General features: G+C 39.6%; 1 protein-coding gene across 4 annotated transcripts; it reads right to left on the reverse strand.

Annotated features, from left to right (window-relative positions):
• On the reverse strand, positions 1-5,990 carry LOC132983516 (LITAF domain-containing protein-like). 4 transcript variants are annotated; one of them, XM_061049851.1, is made up of 6 exons: positions 5,896-5,990; positions 2,524-2,619; positions 2,180-2,233; positions 1,498-1,551; positions 1,268-1,415; positions 1-393 (listed from the first exon to the last, which is right to left on the reverse strand). In XM_061049851.1, exons 2-6 carry the CDS (start codon positions 2,612-2,614, stop codon positions 288-290), a joined length of 453 nt encoding a protein of 150 aa, XP_060905834.1. In that variant the 5' UTR covers positions 2,615-2,619; positions 5,896-5,990; the 3' UTR covers positions 1-287. The 4 variants fall into 4 exon arrangements, with proteins under 4 accessions (XP_060905834.1, XP_060905843.1, XP_060905850.1 ...); XM_061049860.1 differs by lacking the exon at positions 2,180-2,233 and adding an exon at positions 2,352-2,405; XM_061049867.1 differs by lacking the exon at positions 1,498-1,551.
• Positions 5,991-12,119: the final 6,129 nt, after the last annotated feature.

Below are 12,119 nucleotides of genomic sequence, written 5' to 3' on the forward strand. Positions count from 1 at the left end.
TCATGAAACAACAATTGTATATTTTTCCTCAACATCTCTGACCATTTAAAATAAACAGATAAAAGAAAAAGAGAAATCCCTGCTCTGACGATGTGATATCTTAAACAGTCTCAGTACAGAATATCATAGGTAGTATGATGTGTGTTTGATAGAAGTTAGCTCAGAGCTCATGATGATGTCTGTGTGTTTGCATGGAAAGGCTTGTCTCCTGTACAGATGTTTTGTTTAGTCATGCTGACTCATCTCTTTTGTTGTTACTTGAGCAGAGTTTAAACAGCAGCTCTGCTTCACATGCGTTTGTGGATGTGCAGGACTTGGTTACAATTTGGGCAGGAGTGCTCCACGTCCTTAGCAGAATCCACGCAGAAGGGGATGAAACAGCAAGGCCAGCACCTGGGGTGAGGTATCAGAATAAACTTTAAAGTAACACTTCCTCCTGTACACATCAGTGTGCACTCTGTAACACATTGTTAAGCTGCTAATTAGTCAACTGGCTGGACAACATGACAGGCCAAACCATGAACAAACAGGGTGGAGACATAGACTTTAAATGGGTGGAGACTGAGTTCCATTGTAACATTCATGGTGGTTTGTATGGTCATTATTATGAAAAGAATGAGAACTATAAAAAGAAACAATTATGACGCATGATTAAGTATGTTTCCATGAAGTCTTTGTCATTTAAATTACAAAACACAAATATGAAGACCAGTGACTCACTGACACATAGGGAAAAAAAGATGAAGTAACTTATTCAAATATTTCAGTTAGCTTCTTCACTGCATGCGGCCGTGAAGCAGGAATATGAGCGATTACAGGTGGGGGCACAATTTCTCACAGATGGACCGATATATATATACATATCTTTGTTTATTAGCTTGTTGCTAACACATACTGGAAAATGCCATCAATGGCTAACAGAATATACATCTTGATAAATTTCACAATCTATATTACTTAACATATTCAACAAACAGCACAATATGAACTCGTACTTACAGGCATATATTTCAGAAACTCTGTGGAGACAAACTTGCAAAAACTGCTGACTCATGCTAGTCTGGTCTGCTGCTCTGATCCTTCTTTATAAACAGCCAATGCTCTGATCCAGTGACACTGCATAATCACTCTTTGTCTCAGTTACTTCTGCATCGTTATATAGGCTCTTATATACACTGTTAGTTTTAAAAATGAAAAAAAGAGGTGGGGGTTGTAACTGAATTTTTCCAGGTTTGTGTTTGCATGTGTGTGTTTGGTTTATACTCACAGGAAAAGTCCAAGTACGCCACAGATCAGCCAGGTGAGCAAACCATTTTTGTACTCCACTCTCGTAACAACTCTGTTATGGCAATGAGCACAAACCATCTGTCCAGGAACATCCTTGGGTAGCTGCTGCACCACCACCACTTGGCTCACTGTAACGAAGACACAAAAACCACTTAACTTCTCTCTTCACATTTTTCATTTTGTGAGAAACCTTTGAAGAGAGACCCTCGCCAGGCTGTACCACCTGAAACTGCTGTTGACTGTACATGTAGGAAGGATGCTGAGCTGGATAGGGGGAATCATAGGTTTAGGGGTGTCCAAAGTGCAGCCCGAGGGCCATTTGCGGCCTTTGAGGGGATTTTTTGCGGCCCGTGACTTCAAATAAAGAATCAGAAGATTTTGGCCCGAGGCCTTGATTAAGATTGGCACATTATCTTATTTTTCTTTTTCATGTTAACAAGGGCTGAACAATATTCCTAAAATAGAAAATGTTCAGTAACATGTATGTTGTTGGTTTTTTTTTAAATCTACAGCTTTTACTATTTTCCACATTTTTTTGTAAACTATGAAAAAAAACTCATGCACAGTTTTTGCAAACAAGCGGACTGTTGTTTAACCATTTAATGACCTGAGCTAAATGCAGAAAGCTTTTCCAAAGAAATGAACCACGTTACAGGCTTGATTCTGAGAAAAAAACAAATAAAGTAGAACAAAGAAATCAAAATATTTGATTTCATTTTATTAAAGGATTTCTTTAGCGAGCCTTTTGATTCTGATCTACAAAGCCTTACTATTTTTTCAACTATATTTAAAAAAAACAAAACCTGTGGCCCGCGAGCGATTCTAACACGACAATTTTGGCCCGCAAGAAAAAAAGATTTTAAAAAACCCAAATAATTTTATCTGTTCTCACCAGGCTGTACCACCTGAGGCTGCTGGTGACTGTACGTGTAGGAAGGATGCTGAGCTGGATAGGAGGAATCATAGGTTTAAATGACTGAATGAGAAACAAGCTGACTAGGAGAAACACTACAGTTCAAGAGGAAAATGTGCCAAATAAAACAAATAATTTTATCTGTTCTCACCAGGCTGTACCACCTGAGGCTGCTGTTGACTGTACATGTAGGAAGATTGCTGAGCTGGATAGGAGGAATCATAGGTTTAAATGACTGAATGAGAAACAAGCTGACTAGGAGAAACACTACAGTTCAAGAGGAAAATGTGCCAAATAAAACAAATAATTTTATCTGTTCTCACCAGGCTGGGGTGGGTAGGCTGCATGACCCATGGGGGGGCCGGGGTAAGGCGGTGCTGCCATTTCAAAGGGAGGTCCCTGGCCTTTTTCCATGATATCTGTTTAAGGAATAAGAGAGAAAAGTCCTTATGAAGAGAAAATACTGAAACCATCTGTACTCACCCTGGATGGGTAAATGTTCACTCTATTTTTGCAGTGTCTCTCCTACAAAAGTGTGAAAACTAGTTTATCGAGTTGAGGAGCATTTTAAAACTGTTTACATGCAAGCCAGCTGGTTTGGTGGCATTACATTTGGACTCTCTGACACTCAGTAATGACTGTGAGAGAAGACCCATTTCTTTTTGTCAGATACACTCTCAAATCTCCATTTTACCCAAAAGACAAAAAAGGGATGGATGTGCATGGCTGAAAGGACCCAATGCCATTTCACAGAAAAGTGTTGGCCAGTTCATCCAATACAAGTTATAGAAATAAAAAAAAACTACTATGGATTTTGATTCCAACATAAAGAGTATGGTCACGGTCTATACACCTTTTCATGTGTGTGCCATTTTTGCCCCTATTAGGTAGCACAGCTGAAGAGAGACGGGACACATTGTAAGGAGACAGTGGGGGAAGACATGCAGCAACGGGCTGAGGTCGGAACCGAACCCTTGGCAGCGGCAATGAGGACTATAGCCTCTGTGCATGGGGTGCATGCCATAACATAGCTTGGCTATCAAGCTCTCTAGACCTGCTCTCCTTAGAAAAGAGAACAGAGAATGCATCATTGTCTACTTTTGTATGCAAAGCTAAGAAGTTGTTTTGAATTGGCCGTACAAATATTTAAAAAACACAAAGTGACACATTTAGATAAGAGGGCACAAAGTAAGTAGTGAAGCAGTCTCACTTAGCGATTTAACTTCACTTTCAGGGGGAGTGATGCTTATAATTCCACTGAAGTTTGGCAGCTGTTCAAATATGTGACCCGTCCCTTTCCTGCTTCAGACCTTATGTGTGTGTGTGCATATGTGTGTGTGTGTGTGTGTTGTGTAAGCAAAGTTTCAGCATAATGTCTTGGGGTTTAGAGAGATCATTCCACTACACCTTAAGAAAACACAGGCAAATACACAAATCTCAAGCAGATGAGGGGTGTGTTGTAACGAGCACTTCCTGCAGATAAAGGAAACACAAGCAAATACACAAAGGCTGCAGGCCCAACACTAGAACACAATTAAATACAATTTCCATTCAGACTGACTTAAACTTTGGTCTACTAGGTGCATGGGTGTTTAAAATAAAATTAGGAAAAAATTTTTTTATCTCATGTTAAATTTAAAGTTTTTACAACTAAGACATTCTGATGTCTACAAATCCATAGTCCAGCACACTCTTGTTAGTGATTATATTAAAGGGGTCTCTCCCTCTCTGCCCCACAGAGCAGCAGGTTGGCAGAGATGACCTGTCATACAACAAATTAGTATAGACTCGGGATTTCAATTTAAATTTACAATGTTTTAGTCTTTCCCATCTTTGCTGTGCACATTTTTTTTTTTTTTAGAATTAAAGGCCCATCTCGTTTTGAGACCTGTCTCAAATAAAGACTGGGTCTTTTTACAGAGTGATGTTTATAGCCCAGGCTATAAATTGAGTTGTTTTTTTTTGCTTAAGTTTCAGCCTTGCAGGTTGTTTTTTTCATGACAGTTAATTGTACTTGACATCGAAAAAGCACAAGAGTTCAAAACGAAATCATGGGCGATGGTGATATTGCAGTTTAAAGCAACAATATGTATCTTTTCCACATTCAAATATTAGTTCTAGTCCGATACTAAGCTGCCTACGTCAACACACTGTGTTTTATAACAGTGCAGTTATACTCAGAGACCTTTGGTGGGCACTAAAGAAGAAGAACAAAATATACTTTATTAATCTCCTGAAGGGAAATTCAGTTTTACACTCTGTTGAACATGCTACACACATGGACACGCACTAATAGAGAGATATCTGTGATGAGTGTTCCTGAGCTGGTGGTTTGGCGCCTTGCTCAAGGGCACCATGGCACTTCTCAAGACGTGAACCTGCACCTCTCCAACTGCCAGACCGAATTCCAGACTTGGTCCGCACTAGGACATGAACCGGCGACTCTCTGCTTCCTAACCCAAGTCCCTACAGAATGAACTGCCACCCCAAGTGCACCAAACCGAGTTCCTCCATAAGGTCGCTAATAAGTTAAAAAGTTTTGCTGTGGGTAATATCAATACAATCGTGATTACAGTCACAGGAAGTAAAAAGTCAAACCTCAGACTGACAATGTCTTCAGTCCTATATTTGTTTGTGAATATAAGATATATGTGTATTTCTGATCAAATCTACAATCATCCCACAGTTTGCCAAAAAGGTCAAGGTTACTTTTAAGCTTTTAATCCCATTTCAAAATGCTCACAAGTGGTTGAGTTTTTTAAGAAGATGAAAGCTTTTGAAAGTTATTTTTGCAAAGCCTAAAAGGTCAAGAATAATTTTTTGTGCTGAAACAGAATTTTAAAGCTGAAAAGTATATTCCATTACCATTGTAGTCTTTGGCATTTTTACGGTTGCGTTCATCTGGTGACGTTGTGTTTTTTGTCTTAGGCATGAGTTGAGCTCATGAGAGAAATCAGAGCATGCAGGGAGGTAAAGACAGCTTACTGACAACACAAGGGAAATCAAAATGGGAGTGTGAGCAGTGACGCATACCGTCTGACCTGTTCTATCAGACTTCCAGCTGTCGTTTACTTTGTCCGAACCCATAATCATGATTGATGACACAAACATGCTTGGAAGACCCAAATCAAGTTCTAAAATGATCCATCCATCAAATTTGACCCTGATTTCACATTTGTTTTATTGTGACAGGCCAAAGCCTTCTAGTTAGAGTCCACAAGAAAACATATAGAATTCACATGTTGGGATTGAGTTTAGGTGTGTTACTGTACATGACTGCAGGTGCAGGACATTATACAACATGCTTTTCATTGACTTGTGTTTTAATAAGGTCATTTTTATTTATGTATTTATTTTTTTATTAAATTATTTCAGCTCATTGAAATGCAGTGATTCATTCAGTCTAGTTCAAGACATTTTCCCTCTTTTTTCCTCCTGTTTATTTTCTTATAAAGAGCAAAGCTGTAACTGAGTGTACCAAGATAAATGATTGTTTAAAACTTCATAACAAACTTACTCGACCTATAGCTGCTAAAAAAAACAAAAACAAAAAAAACGTGCTGTTCTTTAAAAGAACAAAATCAGAATAGACTAGAGATTTTCATTTTCTGCTTGCTTGCTTGTAGTATTTCTTCCTCCTCTAAACCTTTGTTTGTATTTTTATTTTTTCTGAGGAAAGAGGTACGGCTGCCTACCTTGTTGAAGAGTTGAAGATGTTGCTTCCAAGCCTGTTTGCAGCTTCTCCGTCTGATGTAGAATGAGAGAAAAGGAGGAAGGCAAAGCAGGCAAATGTCACTGTTAAGTGCCTGAAAGAGGTGGAGCAACATTGTGAATTCCTGAAGGCTAACATTTGCTTCCCTTAACTTCTGTTTGATGTGCCATATCCAAAACTGCACTGAAAGTTATCAGTTTATGTGGCATAAAGTCTCAGGAAGGTGATTGCAGGTCAACACCTCCCCAATAATTTAAACTAGACAATTTGCATTTACCTGCGGAAATGTTTTGCAAAACATTGCTGAATGAAGAAGAATTAGCAGAAACAGCTGAAGGAATAGTAGAAGATGAAGAAAAAGTAGTAAAATCAGAAGAACAAGAAGTAGAAGAAGTAAAAGTAGTAAAATCAGAAGAACAAGAAGTAGAAGAAGTAAAAGTAGTAAAATCAGAAGAACAAGAAGTAGAAGAAGTAAAAGTAGTAAAATCAGAAGAACAAGAAGTAGAAGAAGAGAAAATAGTAAAAGAAGAGTAGTAGTAGAAGAAGAAAAAGTAGGAAAGTCAGAAGAATAAGAAGTAGAAGAAAAGCGGTAAAAGCAGAAGAACAAGAAGTAAAAGCAGAAGAACAAGAAGTAGAAGAAGTAAAAGGAGTAGTAGAAGAAGTATCAGTAGATGAAGAAACAGTAGTAGAAATGGTAGAACAAGTAGAAGACACTACATAAAGACTGCTTAGGGCGCGGTTTTATTATAATAAGATAAGAATAATAAAGATTTGGATAACAATAGTTACTTATAATCTCGTCCTCTTGTCGTGGACGGTGTGTGTGTGTGTGTGTGTGTGTGTGTGTGTGTGTGTGTGTGTGTGTGTGTGTGTGTGTGTGTGTGTATCTTGGTGTGGAGGGAGGCTTGGGAGGGTTGTAGGTTTTAGGTCAGGGAATGTGGCTATTATGTCATCCGGTTTTATTGGCTCTTTTTTTATATGATCCAATCTTTGCTCTTTGCTGCTGTAACACTGTAAATTTCCCCGCTGTGGGATGAATAAAGGATTATTTTATATATGTTGCACATTTTGAGTGAAACTTACATGTGGCGTTCACAAAAGAAACATCAAGCCATCCAAATGAATTCACAGAATTCACGACAATCAAATGCAGGAGTACAGCAGGACCAGCAGAGGGCGCAGTGTGACCCACTGGATCAGGAACTGTTGATCAGGAACATTCAGACTCTAGAAGAGGAAAACATCAAACGACACATGAACAGACTAGTCCAGTGGAGGTTAAACTGCCTGTCACATCACTTGTCTTTGCTTTTCACCTACCTTTGTTTCAGCTTCTTTGTTTACATCATGTTGCATTTCCAGGATTCATTTGCATCATCTTCTGACATCAAGGTATCACTTAGTCTGTTTTATATGCAGTGCTCTGGTCGTTTGGTGCAGGGAGTCAGCCGGGAATATCTTAATGTTGATAGATTGTAACGCTCACTCTATTACGTCTGGTACAGATCCACTGGCACCAGAAATACTTTTCTCTGTAGAAAGAGATGCTCTCCTGCAGCCAAGTTGTATCTGCAGACTCTCTATGTATACAGCATTAGATATCTGTTTCGCTTTGAGTAAATGGGGTTCAGCTGCATCAGAAACAGATGAACCAGTGGCTGAGGTACAGATGTCTCCTTTTCACTGGGGTTCTATGTACATGTGGTTTTCACAAAGCTACCCCTGTGTTTACACTGGACAGGATAAGCATTTTATTAATGCATGGAAAGGGAGTGCAGGATGAGTAATAATAATAATAATATATTTAATTTGTAACGCACTTTACATTTTTGCAAAAAAATCTCAAAGTGCTACAGGAAAAAAATAAAAATAAAAACTTCATCAACTAAGCAACTAACGAAACTAAAAGCACAAGCAGAAGGCTTTGTTAAAAAGGTTTTTAGGGTCCTTTTAAAAGCATCAGCAGACTGTGGAGCCCTCAGCTGCTCGGGGAGAGCGTTCCACAGACTGTGGAGCAGAGGAGCAGAAGGCCCGGTCACCCATGGTGTGGAGTTTAGTCCTGGGGGGATTGAGGAGGTTGGTGTTTCCAGAGAGGAGGCTTCGTGTGGAGGATTGTGGGGTGAGGAGTTCTTTGAGATAGAGGGGGGCATTTCCATGGGTGCACTGGTAGGTGAGAAGGGTGACTTTGTATTGAATCCTGAATGAAATAGGGAGTCAGTGTAGTGTCTGAAGGATGGGTGTGATGTGTTCATATTTACGCACCCTCATCAGGACCCTAGCAGCGCTGTTCTTGTTGGAGCTTCTGGAGGCTCTTGCTAGGGATCCCGATGAGGAGTGCGTTGCAGTAGTCCAGCCTGGAGGAGACAAAGGCGTGGACGAGTTTCTCAGCATCTGACAGGGAGAGTGTAGGACGGAGTTTGGCAGTGTTTCTGAGGTGGTAGAATGAGTTTTTGCACAGATGTTTAATGTGGGCTTCAAAGTTCAGTTGAGGGTCCATTTTGATGCCGAGATTTGTGACGGTTGGAGAGAGGTGGATGACTTGGCCAGAAAAGGTGATGGTGGTTATGGGGGATGACCTCGTCAGCATAACAATGGAATGAAAGTATGTGTATTCATCTGCTGTATGTATTTTGTTTGAAATTTTGAGAACAAAAGCTGCTCTTGAGAGAATTTTCCTTACCGTAGTTTAAAGAAATAAGTGTGTTTCTTTGAAGTGGAAATCATCTCTGCCTCAAAGCCTCAGAGGAGACCGCTCCCCTTTTTGATGCAGAATCTTTATAGAACCATTTTCTCTGTCCCATCGGTGCAGCTCTGGACCTCTCTATGATGATGAGAATAACAGAGGTGATAATAAGAACAGAAACAACATGAGTTATAGTGAGACCTCAGGTTTTTAAACAGGGGGTTCTATTCAGCGTCACTGAAAATGGATGTACGATTTTGTCTATCTCAATCAGAAATAAAGATAAAGATAACTAAGTATGTGACATAATTCTGCAGTGGTTTTATAAAACATGTTCTTTGCTTTGTGATTCTTTAAGGTTTGTTTGTAATTACCACATCTATTTTTAAGATGTGGATACTGAAAATATAAAAAAGTGTCTGTTACTTTGGAGTTACTTTTAGTGTACTTGACTGTTTTGTGCTTTTATGAAGAATCTGTGTTCCTACAGTCTTGTCATTTCACACACAGCAGTCAGGCAAACTGTGATGTTACAGAGATAACAGGTTATACAGGGGGCGGCTGTGACTCAGTGGTAGGGTCGGTCTTCTCTCAAATGAAAGGTCCGGGGTTCGACCCCCAGCTCCTGCAGCCACATGTCCGATATGTTCTTGGACAAGACACTTAACCCAATGTAGCACCAGCTTCTCGTTGGTGGCCTTTAGGTGTGTATGGATTAGATAAGTTAATACTGATGGACACTTGACATAGCAGCCTCTGCCATCAGTGTGTGAATGGGTGTGAAAGCGCTTTGAGTAGTGTGAAGATTTTCATTTTTTACATATTTCTGAGATTTAATTAATTAATTAATTCTGCCAAAAGAACAGTCAAAACTACTTATTATTTAGTGGCTTCCCTGTGAAAAGTGAAAGTCAAAGGTCAACACTTAGACTCAGAGTCCCAGAACAAAAAGAGCAGTTTGTTCATTGTAAACACACAAAGACTTGACAGGACAAATGTTCTTCCTAAGTAGCTTGTTCTACTGTGATGTGTACCTTCCTTCCTACCTTCCTAGGAAGTGACTGTTTCCTTACAATGGAGCTCAGTGTAAGTTCAAGCAGGAGGACTTATATGTTATATTCTCTCACACGCTCATTCAATTTTCTTCATTTAGTTTAGCCTCTCCCTCTCTACCACTTCCTCCATCCCCCTGCTCGGGTGATCAGCTGATTTTGGGTGTTTATTCTTCTAGTAATAATCCAACTAGATTCTGCCGCACCCTCTCTCACCCAATCATCCTTCAGCTGTCAGATTTTAAAATCTGTTCTCTCTTCTGCAGTCAGTCAGAGTTCAGATACAGTCTCAGAAACCCAGCCCTCATCACATCCTGCATTGTTCTATCACCACCTCCACCAGGGTCTACACTCTATTGGAAGGGTATCCTCTCGTCAGAGGTTCTGTTTGTCAATGGGCAAGGTAGGCAACTGCTTGGGGCCTCATGCAGGTAAGGAGGGGGCTCCAAAGGGCTGACAAACTTTAAGCCACAGCAATGGTTCAAAATATGCACATTTTAAAACAACCGTAGAATACCTCCCTAAGGGGGCCCCATTTGACAGCACTCTCTCTCATGTTGCCCTTCGAAGCATAGCATGCAATTTAACTTGAAGAGGAATTATCTGTCTGGGACTGAACAAAGGAAGAGAGAAAGAGGAAGACGAGTAAGCGATGGTAAACTGGTGAACAAAAAGAATGACATTCGTTCATAGACGACAGTGTGGCCATGATTTGTCCGAATTTGTCATGAAGTGTATCCTCCAAAGTGTGCTGTTTTTAAAGACAGCATGAAAACAACCTTCTCTTTTCAAACTGCGGCACAGACAAAAGAAAGCAAGGCCTTCTATCTTTTTCTTCTCTTAATTAGGGACATACTCTGTGACATCAGCACTAATTAGATGTAAAAAAAAAAATGAGCAAACCCACTCTGGAAAATGAAAGCACTCTAATAACTTTAAAAAAATATCATAACTATTGACATTTTGTGCTGGCATGGTCGACTCCATAATATCGCTCTCACAGGGTCAATGCTTTCATCTACTCAGGCTAATGGAAGATTGTCATAGCAACACCCTGGGTGTTACAGACATTTGAATTATACTCTGCTGGATCCTTCATCCTGGCTCCATTACGGTGCAGCAGGAGGACTCACATCTTGTATGTAGATTGCATCACTGGCAGCTTGACAAGTAGGAGTTGGCAGGTAGAGACAATGGCCCTTTCTGAATGTCACAGTTCAGTATGCAGTACGTACTTTTCAGTAGGGAGTTTCAGTATACTGAACTTTAGTGGTCATTCAGTATGCAGCTTTTGGGTCCACCTCAGTATACTGAACATTTCAGTATGGATACTAACTTCCAGGTTTCATGCAGTATGGATCGGATGCATCCTTTCAGAAAATTAATTGTATTTTACCACCCACAATGCTGTGCAAAATTAAACGTAAACGTCACTTCATGTGCGCCTCCAAATCAAAACAAACGAGCGTGGATTAATTGAATCAATTTTTAATCTAGAGTTAAAGTCCTGACTGAAACCACTACTTTTAATTAAGAACAACAAATGTAACAAATGTCTGCATTATTATAAAACCTTTTCCCCTGAGACCTCTATTTAAATAATCAATTCCCTATTTAAATGTGTCTTCATTGGTTTATTTTATTTTTATGTATTATTTTTTGGGGGGGCTTTTTGTGCCTTTTTTTAATGGCGAGATAGGACATTTGTCTTTCATTTGTACTTTCCTGTATGTACTGTATGTTATTTTATTATTTAATCTGTTTTTTACTTGATTTACATTGTGATATTGTTTTTTGTTTACCTGACTGTATATGTGCATTACATTACTCTCCTTGAATAAAGCTAAACAAAAAAACGGGTGGATGCGGTCGGTTCGGGAAACGTAAATGACTTCCATACTGAATGAATCAGACGAAGTAGGAAAAAATATCTGCCTAGTGCGCGCCTACTGAATAGTAGATACTAAAAGTATACAGCACGGATCGTAGGTACTGTCTACTGACAGATTGTGTAGGTACTTGGCAATTCGGGTGCACTCAGGGTATTACTATGGAGCTGGCCCACACAGTTAAAGTGCAGTAAGAGAGATATTTTGAAAACAGAAAAAACAAAGCAGAGAAGGAGCACTCTAACAAGGATCTATTTGAGTTAACATGAGAAAAAAGATTATTTTAATCCGAATCATTTGCAGCTCCTGACAGTGTTGGCAAGGTGTTAAAGGTTGATGCTCAAATCACTGCGGCAGGAACAGAACACCGAAAGCTTTCATCACCTTTGAAGCGAAATAAACAATTTTCCTAGTTCTTACAAAAAGTACAAGCATCGTTTATTAAGAGTTTTGAGAACTGAAGTCACACAAAGCAATAAGAGAACATTCCCCAGGCCACAAGGATTTTGTGCAAAATATGAGCAAGTTGAGGCGGTCTATATGAAGCTCAGTCTCAGTTAACCAAGGACATTCAGATGTTGAT

The sequence above is a fragment of the Labrus mixtus genome, chromosome 2, assembly GCF_963584025.1.
Source record: "Labrus mixtus chromosome 2, fLabMix1.1, whole genome shotgun sequence".
In the NCBI taxonomy this organism is placed as follows: domain Eukaryota; kingdom Metazoa; phylum Chordata; class Actinopteri; order Labriformes; family Labridae; genus Labrus; species Labrus mixtus.